At 39.1% G+C, this 18,675-nt stretch overlaps 2 protein-coding genes and 1 pseudogene across 2 annotated transcripts; all 3 read right to left on the minus strand.

Annotated features, from left to right (window-relative positions):
* Window positions 1-100: 100 nt before the first annotated feature.
* Window positions 101-17,618, minus strand: LOC103328869 (wall-associated receptor kinase-like 3). The gene is given in 8 exon segments (XM_089041866.1): window positions 101-320; window positions 447-1,266; window positions 1,268-1,431; window positions 5,063-5,068; window positions 6,756-6,893; window positions 6,896-6,970; window positions 15,429-15,632; window positions 16,657-17,618. Coding segments are annotated over 7 exon segments (2,313 nt in total). The 5' UTR covers window positions 17,603-17,618; the 3' UTR covers window positions 101-320; window positions 447-486.
* Window positions 7,714-8,464, minus strand: LOC148915605 (wall-associated receptor kinase-like 22; annotated as a pseudogene).
* LOC148915606 (wall-associated receptor kinase-like 1) lies at window positions 14,094-15,361 on the minus strand. The gene has a single exon (XM_089041867.1). The coding sequence runs from the start codon at window positions 15,350-15,352 to the stop codon at window positions 14,348-14,350; it is 1,005 nt and encodes a 334-aa protein (XP_088897993.1). The 5' UTR covers window positions 15,353-15,361; the 3' UTR covers window positions 14,094-14,347.
* Window positions 17,619-18,675: the final 1,057 nt, after the last annotated feature.

The raw sequence follows: 18,675 nt of genomic DNA on the forward strand, positions 1-18,675 counted from the left end.
TGTTACTATGAAAAACGTGACTATTGCCCACTTTTTTTGTAGTGACAAAGCCAATGATTGGCTAATAGTTAATGAAATAATCTTCTGGATTAAGCAAATACACTATTATCTGGATTCAAATGGAAAATAATTCAGAATCTTCCACTACAGTTTCAAATGGAATTATTGCAATATGCAAGGAATGAATGGGGATAAAGTGAAATAGATGTGAAACAAGTGTCTAGATAAAATAAAATGAAAGAAGTTGCAGTTGATGCAGATTGTGCTTGTCTCAGATTTGGTGAAGTTTCACTACTCATATTTCTTCCTTCACTGGCATGCTGTAAAATGATAAATAAAAAAAAGTTACATAAAACCTAGGAATATAAGACTGAAACTCAAAACACCAAAATTATAGTACAACAACATCTAATGAAACAAAGTTTATATCATTAAAAGGAATTCACCATGACTTGCAGATCGCAACAATGGCATAAACCCATGTTTTTAGTAGCTAGCCGACACTTCTGAAAGTGATTCAACATCCCAATGCCCAACTGATTCATCTTCCACAAAATCAACCCCGTCAGAATTTTGCTGAGCACTAGTGGAAGGTTTTCTTGACATTTGAACAGCCTCTAGTTCTGATGTAACCTCTCTCATTGTAGGACGGTTTCTTCCGTTCAAATTCAAGCATCTCCTTGCAAGGTTAGCGACTACCTGGATTTCTGTTTCAGACCCCTCCTTCAGAACTCGAGCATCAACAATGTCAAACAGACGATCTTCTTGCATCGAGGTAATGAAATATGTGGCAAGACTTCTGTATTCTTCTTCTTGTGACCATGTTACTGCAGAAATTGGTTTTTGCCCTGTCAAGAGCTCAACAAGGACCACTCCAAAGCTATAGACGTCACTTTTCTCCGTAAATTGGCTTGATTGAAAGTACTCTTGGTCCAAGTAACCAAATGTTCCATGTACACATGTGGTTAGATGAGTTTGGTCAACGGAAATTGATCTTGAAGTTCCAAAATCAGCAATTTTTGCTCTGTATTTTTCATCCAAAAGTATGTTGGCAGACTTGACGTCTCTGTGATAAATGGGAAAGGAAGCTGCACAGTGTAGGTACGAAAGAGCACCCGCAATTTCTGTGGCAATTTGCAACCGCCTGTCCCATGTGAGTGGGAATTCCTCAATATGCCCTTGGATATATTGAGAAAGAGTTCCATTCGGTATGAATTCGTAGACCAAAAGTGGAACTTCAGTCTCTAAACAATATCCCACAATTTGAAACCTCATTTCTGTGGTTGATTTGTGAAAGAATTACAACCTCATTGATGAATTCTGAGAGCCTGCTTTTGTCCACCATTTTGGACTTCTTTACCGCAATAATTCTTCCATCCGCCAACATGCCTTTGTAAACGGTATCTTGACCTCCCTGACCAAGAATTCTATCTGTAGAAAAGAGATACTTTTTCATATACGCAATTCACGGGTACAGGCCTTATATACAGGCATAGGAGGTAGCTAAATGGTTTACAACGGTAGTGTAGTAATTACAATACAACAAAGCTATAATTAAGATACAATAACAATGTAACGGAAATACTCCTTGAATAGGTATAACTATGATTGAATGTCATGATGGTGGTGGTAACTCCCTAACACTCCCCCCGCAAACTTGACGCCGGATAGGTGACAAGGTTGGAAACAAGATGCGCAAAACGTGCTGCAGGGAGGCCTTTTGTGAATACATCAGCAAGCTGATCTTGAGATGAAATGAACCGCACTTGATGACTTCCAGCAGTAAGACGTTCACGGATAAAATGATAATCAATAGCAACATGTTTAGTGCGGGAATGGAAGACAGGATTGGCAGCCATGTAGGTTGCAAATAAATTGTCACAATGAAGAAGAACTGGTGTAGAAAGAGAGAAGTGAAGTTCATGAAGAAGACTTTGAATCCAAATTGTATCAGCACAAGCATGGGCAAGTGCACGATATTCGGCCTCCGCACTGGAACGAGATACAATGCGTTGCTTTTTAGTGCTCCAAGATATAGGAGTCTTGCCTAAGAAAACACAATAGCCAGGTGGAGTGGCGAGTATTGGGACATCCAGCCCAATCAGCATCAGAGTATGCAACAAGAAGAGATGGGGCAGGAGAAAGGTGAATGGGTAGACCATATCCGAGCGTGCCTTTCAGGTAACGGAGAATGCGTTTGACAGCCTCAAAATGAACATCAATAAGAGAGCCCATAAATTGAGAAACATGTTGAACTGCATAGGAAATGTTGGGTCGTGTGAAGGTTAAATATTGCAAGGCACCCACAAGTTGTCGATAAGGAGTGGGATCTGAAAGTGGTGAACCATGAGAGCTTGATAGAGAGGTTTTGGAAGCTATAGGAGTAGTCGCAGGTTTGCACTCAAGAAGGTTGTTGCGTTTGAGAAGATCAAGAGTGTACTTGTTTTGAGTAATATGAACTGAATCCGGCAAATAAGAAACTTCCACGCCCAGATAGTAATGCAAACTGCCAAGATCCTTGATTTCAAACTCAATGCCCAATCTGTGAATGAATTGACGGAGTTGATTGGAGTCGCTACCTGTAAGAACAATATCGTCCACATAAAGTAACAGAATCATCATAGAATGTGCATCTTTGTAAACAAACATGGAAGAGTCATCTTTGCTATTATCAAAACCAACACGAAGTAAGAATGAGCTAAAGCAGTGAAACCAAGCACGAGGGGCCTGTTTTAGACCATAGATCGCCTTATGAAGCTTGCACACATGGTGAGGGTGACTAGGATCAACAAAACCAGGAGGTTGTTGCATGTAAACTTCTTCAGTAAGCAAGCCATGGAGAAAAGCGTTTTTGACATCCAACTGTCGGAGAGACCAACCAAAAGAGATAGCTAAACTGAGCACAGTACGAACAGTGGTAGGTTTCACAACTGGACTGAAAGTATCGAAGTAGTCCACACCAGGTTGTTGGTGGTAACCCTTCGCAACAAGCCTAGCTTTGTGACGTTCAATAGTCCCATCAGAATGGTGTTTGACCCGAAAAACCCATTTACAGCCAACTGTGTTGAAATGAGGAGAAGAATGAACTAAAGACCAAGTCCCTTATTTAAGAAGAGCATTGAACTCCTCAACCATAGCAGTCTTCCATTCAGGAAAGCGAGAAGCCTGTGTGTAAGAAGTAGGTTCATCATCGGTAGCCAAAAAAGCAGCAAAAGCTTGAGGCCGGGGATAACGGGTGGAGACATTGGCATGATATTTAGGATTGGGTTTATGAATCCCAGATTTGGAGCGAGTGTGGACCGAGTTGGAACGTGAAAGTGGTGGTTGAGTAGAAGCAGCAGAAGGTACAAAGCGGTGTGTCTAGCGCTGTCGCCGAGGACAAGGAGGAGGACGAAGGCTCGAACGCTGGTTCGGTGGCTGGAGCGATCGGGCACGGTGGGACGCTGTGGCGCACTATCGAATCTTGGGAGCAGCATGGCGCGCGAACCGGTGAGGTTGGGTGCAGGTCGGAGGATGTGAATAGAGGCACGGGTTCGGGATAGGCGTGATGTCCGAGGATGGAGATAGGGTAAGTGATGAGGGATGAGAGGTGTCTTCGGGGTGGGCCAGGTTAATGGATGGAGATGAGAGACTAGAACTGGGCTGCGGGAGTTGGGGCTGGGCTCTGGGCTGTGGCGTGGGCCGGGTGCACTGTGGGAGGATTTGATGCTGTTGGGGGTAGCGGAGAGAGCAGAGGCTCAGGGTCAAGGCCAGCATGAACAATATCGAAGGTTTGTGATGGAGCTGAAGTGGGAGCAGCAACAGGGACAAAATAATAAAATTTGCCTTCATTGAAAACAACATGCCGAGAAGTGTAAAGGCGACCGGTTGGTGGGTGGAAGCATATATATCCACGATGACCATCACTGTAGCCAACAAAAACACACTCAAGAGATCTAGGTTGCAGTTTGTTAGAAACATAATCACCTAAAAAGGGATAACAAGTAGAACCAAAAATGTGAAGCAAGGAATAATCAGGAGGATGACCAAATAATTTGTGATACGGAGAGACCCATTGGAGAACAGGAGTGGGTAGTCTATTGATTAAATAAACCACCGTACAGAAGGCCTCGACCCATAAGTTGTGGGGGAATTGGGCAGTAAGAATGAGGGTGCGACCCATGTCAGCAATATGACGGTGTTTGCGTTCAGCCAAGCCATTTTGTTGAGGGGTATGGGGACACGAGAAACGATGGACAATACCATTGGTGGCACAAAAATGGCAAAACTGAGAGTTGTCAAATTCTTTGCCACCATCACTTTGAAATGTTTTGAGAGATGGAAAAATGATTGCGAACATACGTGACAAAAGTGGAAAAATGACCAAAGACTTCATATTTAAGACGCATGGGGAAAATCCAAGAATAACGGGTGAAATCATTAGTGAACAAGACATAGTAACGGAAACCAAAAGTTGAAGCAATGGGAGACATCCAAACATCCGAGTGTATTAGATCAAAAGGAGCAACAGTAGAGTGTTCTATGGGAGAGAAAGAAAGTCTTATTGATTTTGCCAATGCACAATGTTTACAATGTTCATTTGGTAAACGAAAGGAGGAACCAAGTAAAGATTGAGAAACAAGAGTGTCGAGCACTTTATTAGAGGGATGCCCAAGATGGCGATGCCAGAGAGACGAGGATGAGACAACGGTGGTAAGAACAGTTGGAGAGGTAGGCAAGAGCTTGGGAAAGATAGGATAAATACCATCTTTACATGGGCCCTAAAAGAGAACAACACCAGTTTTTAAGTCACGAATAATATAACCCCATGGAAAGAAAGTAATACTGACAAGGGAATCCTGAGTAAACTGAGCAATGGATAAGAGATTTTTATGAAGAGAAGGAACACGAAGAACGTCGAAAAGACGAAACAAAAAATTGCCAGAAAAAAATGAAACGTTACCAGAATGAGTAATGGGAAGGGAGTCACCATTACCAAAGACAACTTGATCATGAAGGGAAACAGTGGTGGAGGAAACATTGGTGGAGCGACGGGCATCATTGGTCATGTGATGGATCGCACCAGAATCTAAGTACCAATTAGGATCGAGGAGGCGTGACATGCTTGCCGGCGAAAGCAGGACCGAGGGCACCGAGAAGCAATGTGCCCGTCGGCTGCAAGTCCAACACCGGATATGGAGACGAGTAGCGGAGGCGGACCCAAAAGTCGGAAGAGTTCGATTAGGATGCTAGCGTCGGTTGGAAAATGGAGCAGGGCCGCGGAGCGAAAAGTGGATGAAAAAGATGGTGGAGGAAGCGGCGCGGCGAACTCGAGTCCTTAGGCGCACCGCGAGGGCTACGCTGATATTGCTAGTGAGCATGGTGCTAGGTCAAAAAGCGGTGGCGGAGGAAGGCGAAATGGCAGCATGGTGCGATTCTTTGGGCTTCAAAGGCGGAAGGCGGGCACGCAATTCGGCAATGGAGGGCAATGGGGAAAAAGTGGTGATGGCAGTGACAAGAATCGCATATTCGGGACCTAATCCCCGGAGAACATAAGTGACTAAGTCAACAGGAGAAACGAAAGAATTGATGGCACTCAGTTGATCCGCCAAATTCTTGGCAAGAGAGAGATATTCTGTAATCGGTTTAGAGCCTTTGATGAGAGAGAGAAGCTGAAAACGAATATGCGTGGCATTCGCAAGAGACTGTTGAGAAAAAATTTCCCGAAGACAATCCCAAATTTCCTTGGAGGTAGAACATCCAACAACTTGAGAGAGGATAGATTCCTTGAGAGTGGAGCGAAGCAGACTCATGAGATATTGGTCAGTTTGAAACCAAGTAAGATACTCAGGATTGGGTGTGGGAGCAGAAGAAGGAATGTCGGTTGCTTTGGTGGAATCAAAGGAAGTATCAGGAGAGAGGTAAGGGGAGGGGCAGACATAAGAGCCATCAACAAAACGCCACCAATTTTGCCCAATAAGAAAGGGCTTGAGTTGACTTTCCCAAAGTAAAAAGTTGGATTCTGAAAGTTTATAGGAGGCAAAGGAGGAGATGTTAAAGGGGAGAGTGGGACCCGTGAGAGAAGAAGACGAGGAGGCTATAGTAGAGGCCATGAGAGTAGAGAAAAAAAAAATTGCCTAGGCTCTTGATACCATGTAGAAAAGATATACTTTTTCATATATGCAATTCACGGGTACATGCCTTATATACAGGCATAGGAGGTAGCTAAATGGTTTACAACGGTAGTGTAGTAATTACAATACAATAAAGCTATAATTAAGATACAATAACAATGTAACGGAAATACTCCTTGAATAGGTATAACTATGATTGAATGTCATGATGGTGGTGGTAACTCCCTAAGAGCATCCACAATGATGTTCTCTATTTCTTAGCTAAAATTTGGCTAAGAATATAATAAAGCTATTTTAGGAGCTCTCTAAAAAATTTCAACTCCAATCATACTCCCTAATTTGAAGAGTCATAAATGCTATAACTCTTTTTTGATTGATCCATCTCTATTAAAAAAACAAAATAAAAAATGGTTAGCATTAAATAAATGTTTGAAATACTCATTAAATAAAGCAGCATTAAATTATAGGGAGCAACTAGGAGTCCTTTCTCTCTTCTCAGATTTAGGAGCTCCTAGAGGACTCCCTATTTTAGGAGGTGGATAGGGAGCGTGGTTGAAGTTGCATTTTTATCATTCCTCCCTAAAATTTGTTTAAGGAGGTGGTTTAGGGAGCCCATTGTGGATGCTCTAACACTATCAATACTAAAATTGTTGGTGGACTTTTCTAATTCTTTTGAATTGAATAACTTGATTTTGTCAACGTTAACTTTGCCTGACAATAATTGTTGCTCTAACAATAAACCACCATTTCGTTTGAAAAACATTTTCTTGCGCGCAATGGTTTCCTTTTCTTCACGATTTTGTGTACCCACCATGCCCCAATGAGTAGAAACAATAGCCCAACACCGGAGCCAAGACCTGCATCAATAGGTATTGAATTATATCCATTATCATTTCTAAACCCTTGTCCAAGCCAAAAACATTTAGAACAACATTGTAACCCAAAAAACTTTTGAATAATATTACCACGGTGGAAGATACATATATTATTATTTTGAGAGATGTAAGAAGATAGGAGTACTATATACCTAAAATAATAGTTTTGATTTCAGTTTCAGAGGTCCGACCCGATGTGGTTCTGAAGTGGCATGTAGTAGCAGTAGTATTACCGACAGCAAAATACGTACATCTACGGCCATTTATATTTGAGTAGCAGCTATAACCCCCAACCAAATTCTCACATACATCGCCTCGACACTCATTACTGTCTTTGCATTCATCAATATCTGAAATGATGATGACCCGACATATGCTTCAGTCCAAACTCACACATATAAGAATCGCATATGTTCAAATTGCATCAGAAGGTGAAAAGATAATTTCCATATATACAAGGCAGTCTCTTAGTTTCTTTCCAAGGGTAAATACCTTTACATTTTTATAGTAGACCACCGAGATTAGAAATCAAGGATCAATCTAAATCCAGAAAGAAGAGATTCAGTTTGCGTACCTTGACAAGGTTGGAGAAGATTCCATGCCTGGCTGACAGACACAAGTTATCGTGTTCCAATCATCATAGCTGTTGCAAAAGGGTGTTGAGTGGTTACCACTCTGGTCTTTTTTTCCTCTGAATCTTTCACCATAGTCATGTACTTCTAAGATCAGTCTAGCACCACAAGAACGCTGTCCATATCCTTCACTTCTCGAAAATTCAATAAGCTATCAAACCAATTTGTCTCAACCAAAAATGCATACTTGCAATCGTCCGTTGGATATGATGTTGATGAATTTGATGGTATCTCAATAGTAAAACCTCTGGTGAGTTCATATGTTACAAGAGTATCTTGGCAACAGCCGCCACGTTCATAGCAGTTGCGAAAGTCGCCCCCTGTAGTGTTTTGACAAATAGACCGGCAACCAGTGACAGTCCCACGATCTGAGGTCATAGTGGCAGAGAGGTCACAACTCACTGCAGTGAATATGTTCTCTGTGTGAGAGTAAAGGAAAGGACTGCCCGTCAAATTCTGGGGTTGACGAGTTTACTTTCCCTCGCAGCTGAAGAATATAGGGTTCTTAACCTGAACCGATTGCCTGCCATCTTTAATAGGAAAAATACTTAGCAGCTCCAGGTTGAGGCTCTTGAGGAAAGGCGCCTGCCTGCTGTAATTAGCTGAGGTTGTATAGTTGTTGTGCCTGCAGTCTATTTGAAACCATTCATCTAAGTAACAATCTTTGTTAGGTCTAATCCCGAAAGGGAATGGGATGGCAACATCTCCACAATGCGTTGTGCAATTAGGCTTTGCTATAGGCGCTGATGCTGCACTAGTTGTTGCAGCTCCATGGCAACAACTTAGTATTACTATGCGCCATAACAACAGAATAATGGATATGATATTCATTATTTATCAAACTGATTTGTAGAGTTTGATTTTTGCAGTCCAAATTGATGTATATCAAACTTTATATAGCTTCCAAAAAAGGAACATGGATTGACTTAAGTAGGTTACATTTCGTTGATTTGTGCACACATGAATTTGCGTGGAAATTATAGTGTACGTTGTTTATGGCTAGCCATGTTTGACTCATGCTATATAGAGAATTGGTCTACAAAATATAAAATTATTATGAGTAAAGCATCATTTTTTTGTATTAAACATGTTATGGGCTTGTTTAGTCATAATATGGATATGTTGCCTAACTTGGAGGATGAATGGGGACTATCTATAAGAGGTTAATGACTAAAACTTATCCCCTTACAAATGGTCATTAACTATCTACAAAATATAAAATTATAAGTAAATTATTATTTTTTGTAGGTAGACTTCACCATATAGCATGAGTCAATGGAGAAAGGACTTGGAAAACTAGGAAACCAAATTTGAGTTTTAATTTGAGTTTCAAACCAAAATGAAATAAAGTTTCACCACTTTCAGGGCCTTATTATACCAAGTCCATTATTTTGCTTCTTCCTTCCTTCTTAAGTTTCCTATCTGATGTCTAGTAGTTAATGAAGTAATATCATTTTTATCACCTTGGGGAAAACCTTTCACACTTAAAAATGTTGAAAAACTTGAATGGCTAGAGTGGATATGCTCCCCAATCGAGTTCGAATCCCCCTCCGTGTAGTTTATATTATATTATATGTTGTGTTAAAAAAAAAACTAGAAATAATAAAAGAAAAGCAGAGAAGGTTCAAAGTTTTTTTTATGATATTCAAAGGAAGACTTGATTAAAAAGGACAGTACAAGGTGGCTTGATGGTGAAAGGCTGAGTTATGCTATCCACAACATGATTTTGTAATCGTCGTTCTGTTCATAGCCATAAGTTCAAATCAGAGCTACAAAAATATCAGCAAAACATTCAAAAGAAAAACAATTCATCTGTTGAAGAAAAACTGTAAACCTCTAAACATAATTTCACCACCACTAATCAATTAATGGGGTTTTATTATTTTAGGTTCGACCCATTCGAGACACAAGTCTCTTAATTACAATCCCTTACTACAAGCTTTGATTCCATCATAAAGAAACAGAATGTATGTGTTTGGTTTTGAGGCTGCTCCCAAGTTCAATCTCAGGGTGCCTACATATCCGTTGCAGGAATCAAGACACTCGTAGTTCAAAGATTCGCAATGAATAGATGACTCATTGCAAAAAGAGGGAATTTGAATGAATTTAATTGAGGGGTGTTTGAGTGAATTTAGCTGAATAAGCCAGGGATTCGATATGGAGTTGTGTTTGGGATGATTGCATCTAGATTGAATCTCTAGATTGCCTACGTACCCTTTCAAAGGGATCAAACCAACTTAGTTCGGACTTGATTTGTGTAAAGGTAGATATTTAATTTGTGGGGATTTGGTTGCGGTTGCGTCTATTGGGCTGCTAGACTGCCTACGTACCCTTGATGGGATCAAACCGGCGTAGTTCCAATATTAGAAATTAATGGGTAAGTGCGGCCCAATAATTTAGAGTTGGTGTCTTTGAGACGATTTGAAGATTTTCATAGATAGATGACCTATGGAAAAAAAAAATAGAAATTAATGGGTAAGTGTGGCCCAATAATTTAGAATTTGTGTTTGAGATATTTGAATTTAATCTCATTGGAATTCTCATGAGTAGATGACCCATGAGAAAAATTAGAAATTAATGGGAAAGTGTGGCCCACTAATTGAGAATTTCTGTTTGAAATATTTGAATTTAATCTTAACGAAATTTGCATGGGTAGATGACCCGTGGACGAAAATTGGATGGTTTTGTACCATTTTCCTTATAACATGTTCTAGAAAAATAATGAGCAATTTTGATGAACCCATTAATTCTCTACAATTGACATTTGCATTTGGGAAAGTGTTTGGACGAATTTGGTTAGGAGAAAACCAGGGATTCAAATTTGGTTGCGGTTGCGTCTAATGAAATACTAGACTGCCTACGTACCCTTGACAGGATCAAACCAACGTAGTTCCGAAATTTGAAAATTAATGGGTAAGTGTGGCCCAATAATTTAGAATTCTGTTTGAGAGATTTGAATTTAATCTCAACGAAATTTTCATGGGTAGATGACCCATAAAAAAAATTGAAAATTAATGGGTGAGTGTGGCCCATTAATTGAGAATTTCTATTTGAGATATTTGAATTTAATCTCAATGAAATTTTCATGGGTAGATGACCCATGGGGAAAATTAGATTGTTTTGTACCATTTTTCTTTTTGTCAATGTCCAAGAAAAATAATGAACAATTTTGATTAAGCCACTAATTCTCTACAATTGACATTTGCACTTAAACCCAAATATGGCTATGCAGATTTTTAAAATTGATCCGTAAATTATATAATAGGGAATTTGGGCCTTTATAAATTTAATGGGTAATTGTTTGGCCACCCATTAAATATATTGTGCTTTTGTGGAGGGAAGACAGAATTGAGTAATGGTGCTATTTTTTTCGCTTCTCCATGTTGGTCTCTGCCAACGACACCAAACCTCCTTTTTTTTAAGCTGCCATATGGAACTGCCAACCAAAAACGTGGCCACTCCTTTTTTTAAAATTTCTTCCTTGCCTGTTCACACACCCAGAAGCCAACTAGTTTTAAGTTTTGTTTGTTGTTGCCAACAATACCACCGAAGCTTTCTCAACAAAGTGGCGTCAGCCACTTTCCCCTTTTTTTTGACTCTTCTCCCCTTTTCTCTTTCGACAGGAGTCTTGCTTCTTTATTTTGTTATTTGCTGCTGCTATCTGCAGCATCAGGCCTAGCCACAGCCAACATGGTTGTCTTCCTTTTCAAGCACAGCTTAGTTTTTTATATTTGCTGTGAGATTAATCCCCCAATGATTTTATCTGTGGGTTTTGTACCCAAATTGGATTTGTCATCCAGAGAACTCAGTGAATGAGCATTGTGCCCAAAGCGGATATATCAGAGAGTATTTGATTGAGGGTTACACACCCATGGTGGATTTTGTATCCAAGATTTGTTTAGGGCGTAAAAACCCAAACTTGTTTTGAGGGTGAAAACCCATATTTGTTTTCAGGGTGAAATACCCAAGCTTTGTTTCTGGGGTGCGAAACCCACTGTTTTGATTTCAGGGTTTATTACCCAAAGATGGACTGAACATCCTGGAAATTTTGATTGAAGGGTTGCCACCCATTATGGATTTATCATCCAACAAAATGATTTAAGGGTTGCCACTCATGATGGATTCATCATCCAAGAGTTTGATTTGAGAGTTGCCACCTGTTTGATTGATTAAAAGGGTTGCCACCCAACATGGAGGACCTCAAGAGAGGAGCCTTGATTGCTTCTGTCACATTTCTTCAGCATTGCCGTGCATCCTCCATGTTCCCCAAGCCTTGTTGGCCTTTTTTTTTTGGGTATCTCTTCACAGTCTGCCGCTGTGTTTTTTTTCTCTGCAGCCTCACGGCTGCCTCTTCTCCAAGCCCTTGTCGCCTTGCAGGCTCTTTTTTCAGCCTCCCCCCACTTTTCTACAGCACCTTCTCCTCTCCCCCCCGCTTTTACCTCTGTACGTTCATGCCTTTTATAGGCAAAAGATGAACAGCAGTTGGGGAAGCACGTTTGCTAAGTGGGCAGCCTCTCTGCTGAATGGAGTTGCCAAAAAAATAAACACGATCTCTTCCCACCATTATATGATTATCCTCTTCCTTTATTTATCCTTTCTTTTTTTCTAGGGATAAGAATAGGGACAATCTGATACACACGTTGTTTCCCATTTGTTTTGAAAGCAAGTGTCATGTGGTTGTGGGAATCACCCACCCAACGTTATGGGGGTTATCTAAACCCACGATTTTTTTTTTTTAATTTTTTTATTTTTTTTTGGTTCAACATCATCAGCACTTGAAAATAAGTTGCCCCTCTTATCTCTGGTTCGAAAAAAGAACTCAAGTAGTAACAAAGCCAAATGATTGACTAATAGATGACTTGAAACTAGAGTCAAGAAAAGCAATTTCACTATTATCTCTGGCTGGAAAAAAGAATATTCAAGGAAATATTGTGACACATTCATAATCAAACACCGACTACTTAAGGGTTAACTGCAACCCTAAATGATAATTCTCAAGTCAAGTCTTAAACTCCTCTTCTTTTTCTTTTTTCTTTTTCTTTTTTGGACAAAAATTCTTAATCTTCTCTGAGTAGGATAAAACTAAAATAAAAAATTAAGGTGCGGAGATGGTTCTTGTCACCTTCCTGCAGCTGCTTCAGGAATTAATGCTCATCCTTGATCCATGACTTTCTTAAGTCAATTGCACTCAACTGTACAAATTATTAAATTTTATCAACTGTTTTTAGAAGAAAAAAATAGAATGGAAAGGAATAATATTATAGAGAGAATTAAAAAAATATTGGGAATATGCAATTAATTTATGAAAGCAGCGAATGAGGAGATAGAGATCTCTTATCAGCATGGCCAGATCAAGCAAGGGAAAATAAAAGAATTGAGAGCTCGCTTGTGTTTGCCCTTTGTTGTGTTAAATAATTGAAATTATTCACACCAATGAGACAATAAAATAAAATAAAATATCTAAAACCGAAGATAAAACCACATGAGGAGATCCATGGTCTTCTTAAACTTCCATCATTGTTTATTCAAATTGTAGTGCGCATCAAGAGAGAAAAACATGCTCTCCTTCAGTTTAAGCAAGGCCTTATGGATGAGTCCAATGTTCTTGCAACCTGGGGAGACAAAAGATTGTTGCGAGTGGAGACGAATCACATGCAACAACCAAACAGGCAATGTCGTCGCACTAAATCTCTACTTCGACGTGGATGGTATGCTCCTTAGCTTTGAGAGGTGAGATTGGTCCTTCCCTACTTGAATTGGAATATCTTGATTACTTGAATTGAAGTTTTTTATGTTTTTTTTTTTTGGGCAGAGTTTTTGATGTTTTTACAAAGACTTGTGAGGTTTTGAGCTTGAGGTTTAAAATTATTTTCACAAAACTTCATCCCCTAATTTTCTACCTAAAGATTGATAATGATAATGTTAAACTAAGGGATTCGATTGTATATAGGGGTGGAATTTGAATCGGTAAATCAGTGAGCCAAACCAAAGTGGACCCAAAAAAACCGAAAATTTTGAATTTGGCTTCAACTAGTTCGATAACCAAACCAAGTATATTAACGGTGGCCTATATGTGACATATAAGCCATTTTTATTATGAATTTAAAATTTTAACTTCCTGCCAATGGGTTCTGACCACGGTTGTGGTGGATTCTCCCTCCCCCTCATGGCACCCAAAGTCGAACCCTTCTAAAAGAGCTAAAAGCACTTCTAACAATGTTTGCTAGAAAAGTTGTTAGAAGGGCGTCTCCCTCATCTTCATTACGGTCTCAAGCCCCTTCATTTTCCTCAGTCTCATACCCTCCGTCCACGTCTCCAACACCATCATCCATTATCTTTTTAGTTGAATCTCTTTGAATTCATAGATGGATTAATGGATGGGAGGGAGTTGAGTTTTATTTTTGGGCTTCTAGTGATGATAAGACAAGCCAAACAAGAAAATGTTGAAAATTTGGAAATTTGGAAATGTTGGATTAGTGGATGGGAGGGAGTTGAGTTTTATTTTTAGGCTTCAACTTTAAATTAGGAAATAGCTGGGAATTTGGTTTATACATGAAATTAAGCTGCTTCTTTTTTTTTTTTCCCAAGTACATGTGTTGATGTAACGAGATCATAAGAAAAACATAACATATGTGTTCAACAACATTAAATGAAACAAAGTTTATTGAATTAAAAGGAATTCACTATAACTTGTAGATGGCAACAATGGCATAAACCCATGTTTTTATTAGTAGCTAGCCGACACATCTGAAAGTGATTCAACATCCCAATGCCCAACTGCATCATCTTCCACAAAATCAACCCCTTCAGAATTTTGCTCAGTACTAATGGAAGGTTTTCTTGACATTTGTACAGCCTCTAGCTCCGATGTAACCTCTCTCATTGCAGGACGGTTTCTTCCGTTCAAATTCAAGCATCTCCTTGCAAGGTTAGCAACAACCTGGATTTCTGTTTCAAAGCCCTCCTTCAGAACTCGAGCATCAACAATGTTAAACAGACGATATTCTTGCATCGAGGTAAGGAAATATGCGGCAAGACTTCTGTATTCTTCTTCTTGTGACAATGTTACTGCAGAAATTGGTTTTTGCCCTGTCAAGAGCTCAACAAGGACCACTCCAAAGCTATAGACGTCACTTTTCTCCGTAAATTGGCTTGATTGAAAATACTCTGGGTCCAAGTAACCAAATGTTCCATGTACACATGTGGTTAGATGAGTTTGGTCAATGGAAATTGATCTTGAAGTTCCAAAATCAGCAAGTTTTGCTCTGTATTTTTCATCCAAAAGTATGTTGGCAGACTTGATGTCTCTGTGATATATGGGAAAGGAAGCTGCACTGTGTAAGTACGAAAGAGCACCCGCAATTTCTGTGGCAATTTGCAACCGCATGTCCCATGTGAGTGGGAATTCCTCAATCTGCTCTTGGATATATTGAGAAAGAGTTCCATTCGGAATGAATTCGTAGACCAAAAGTGGAACTTCGGTCTCTAAACAACAACCCATAATTTGAACCACATTTCTGTGGTTGATTTGTGAAAGAATTACAACCTCATTGATGAATTCCGAGAGCATGCTTTTGTCCACCATTTTGGACTTCTTTACCGCAACAATTCTTCCATCCGCCAACATGCCTTTGTAAACGGTACCTTGACCTCCCTGACCAAGAATTCTATCAATACTAAAATTGTTGGTGGACTTTTCTAAAATTGTTGGTGGAATTACATCCATTATCATTTCTAAACACGAAAATAATTGAATAATACATATATTATTCTTTTGAGAGATGTAAGAAGATAGGAGTACTATATACCTAAAATAATAGTTTTGATTTCAGAGGCCCGATGACCCGATGTGGTTCTGGAGTGGCATGTTGTGGTAACATTATCGTCACCATAGTCAGAATCAAAAGACAAACATTTATCGCCAGTTATATTTGAGTAGCATCTATAACCCCCAACAAAGTTCTCACATACATCGCCGTTACACCCATTACTGCCTTTGCATTCATCGATATCTGAAATGATGATGACTCGTGAATCGCATGTTCAAATTTCATCAAAAGGTGAAAAGATATATTATACTAATTAAACTTTCAGGTATTAGAATAAACTCATTTCCAATGTTAGGAAACACTCATTGTATGTTGTACTTATTTTTTTTAACTTTTGATGCGTGACTTTTCATTATTCAACAGATAGATAAACATATTTATACATAACAAAAGAAAATAAATTGCAAAAAGTTTTTTAGGTAGACTTTTAGGAGCTCACAAAAACGAACTAAGGCCATCTCCAGTCATATGGCTAAATGTGGTCTAGGGCTAAAACTTTAGCCCCCCAAAATATTAATTTTTTAAAGAATAGTGCAGGGCTAAAATTTTCCATCTCCAGCCATGCAATGCTATATTTTAGGGTCCTTCATATTTTATTGTTTTGAGAAAGGGAAGTGGGGAGTGCTTTAATGTTTGGTGGTTGAAAAGCACATGGTGCCCACTATGAATTTGGTCTAGGCCAAAGCTGAGCTACATTTGGCCTGTTAGAGAGCTAAAGCCAAATGTGGCCCTCGAAATTTGGCCAAAATTTTATTTAGCCCATGGCTGGAGATAGATTTTGCATTATTTTAGAGCTATATTTGGGATATAGCCCATGGCTGGAGATGACCTAATCCACTCATCCATGCATTAAAGTAAGCCCCCAAACGAACTAATCCACTCATCTAAACATGCTCCTAACTTTCTAGTAGAACAATTACATAAGAAATCAAGGATTAACATAAAAAACCGAAGAAGAGATTAAATTTGCGTATGATTAAAGCACCTTCAGATAACCAACCCTTTTGCAAGCATTTGGTAAAAAAAAGTTTCTAGAAAGCTAACAAAAACGAGCAAGTGAGCTTTCTGCAGAAACATTTCCATATATACAAGGCAGTCTCTTAGTTTCTTTCCAAGGGTAAATACCTTTACATTTTTATAGTAGACCACCGAGATTAGAAATCAAGGATCAATCTAAATCCAGAAAGAAGAGATTCAGTTTGCGTACCTTGACAAGGTTGGAGAAGATAAGGATTTCCTTCCATGCCTGGCCGACAGACACAAGTTATCGTGTTCCAATCATCATAGCTGTTGCAAAAGGGTGTTGAGTGGTTACCACTCTGGTCTGTTTTTCCTCTGAATCTTTCACCATAGTCATGTACTTCTAAGATCCAGTCTAGCACCACAGGAACGCTGTCCATATCCTTCACTTCTCGAAAATTCAATAAGCTATCAAACCAATTTGTCTCAACCAAAAATGCATACTTGCAATCGTCCGTTGGATATGATGTTGATGAATTTGATGGTATCTCAATAGTAAAATCTCTGGTGCGTTCATATGTTACAAGAGTATCTTGGCAACAGCCGCCCATACGTTCATAGCAGTTGCGAAAGTCGCCCCCTGTAGTGTTTTGACAAATAGACCGGCAACCAGTGACAGTCCCACGATCTGAGGTCATAGTGGCAGATAGGCCACAACTCACTGCAATGAATATGTTCTCTGTGTGAGAGTAAAGGAAAGGACTGCCCGTCAAATTCTGGGGTTGACGAGTTTCCTTTCCCTCGCAGCTGAAGAATATAGGGTTCTTAACCTGAACCGATTGCCTGCCATCTTTAATAGGAAAAATACTTAGCAGCTCCAGGTTGAGGCTCTTGAGGAAAGGCGCCTGCCTGCTGTAATTAGCTGAGCTTGTAGTGAGGAAAGGCGCCTGCCTGCTGTAATTAGTTGAGGTTGTATAGTTGTTGTGCCTGCAGTCTATTTGAAACCATTCATCTAAGTAACAATCTGTGTGAGGTCCAATCCCGAAAGGGTATGGGATGGCAACATCTCCACAATGCGTTGTGCAATTAGGCTTTGCTATAGGCGCTGATGCTGCACTAGTTGTTGCAGCTCCATGGCAACAACTTAGTATTACTATGCGCCATAACAACAGAATAACGGATATGATATTCATTATTTATCAAACTGATTTGCAGAGTTTGATTTTTGCAGTCCAAATTGATGTATATCAAACATTATATAGCTCCCAAAAAAGGAACATGGATTGACTTAAGTAGGTTACATTTCGTTGATTTGTGCACACATGAATTTGCGTGGAAATTATAGTGTACGTTGTTTATAGCTAGCCATGTTTGACTCATGCTATATAGAGAATTGGTCTACAAAATATAAAATTATTATGAGTAAAGCATCATTTTTCTGTATTAAACATGTTATGTGCTTGTTTAGTCATAATATGGATATGTTGCCTAACTTGGAGGATGAATGGGGACTATCTATAAGAGGTTGATGACTAAAACTTATCCCCTTACAAATGGTCATTGACTATCTACAAAATATAAAATTATAAGTAAATTATTATTTTTTGTATGTAGACTTCACTATATAGCACGAGTCAATGGAGAAAGGACTTGGAAAACTAGGAAACCAAATTGAAATAAAGTTTCACCACTTTCAGGGCCTTATTATACCAAGTCCATTATTTTGCTTCTTCCCTGTTTCTTAAGTTTCCTATCTGATGTCTAGTAGTTAATTAAGTAATATCATTTTTATCACCTTGGGAAAGCCTTTCACACTAAAAACTGTTGAAAAACTTGAATGGCTAGAGCGGATCTGCTCCCCAATCGAGTTCGAATTCCCCTCTGTGTAGTTTATATTATATTAAAGTAGATTATCGCTTGTGTAAAAAAAATATATATATGTTGAACTAGAAATAATAAAATAAAAGCAGAGAAGGTTGAAAGTTTTTTATGATATTCAAAGGAAGACTTATTGAAAAGGACAATACAAGGTGGCTTGATGGTGAAAGGCTGAGTTATGCTATCCACAGCATGATTTTGTAATCGTCGTTCTGTTCATAGTCAAAAGTTCAAATCAGAGTTACAAAAATATTAGCGAAACATTCAAAAATCAAATGAAAAACAAAGCCAAATGATTGACTAATAGTTAATTAACAATCTATTAGCCAATCGACTTGAAACTAGATTCAAGAAAAGCAATTTCACAATTATCTCTGGTTGGGAAAAA

Source organism: Prunus mume, linkage group LG7, assembly GCF_029339155.1.
Source record: "Prunus mume cultivar Tortuosa linkage group LG7, ASM2933915v1, whole genome shotgun sequence".
In the NCBI taxonomy this organism is placed as follows: domain Eukaryota; kingdom Viridiplantae; phylum Streptophyta; class Magnoliopsida; order Rosales; family Rosaceae; genus Prunus; species Prunus mume.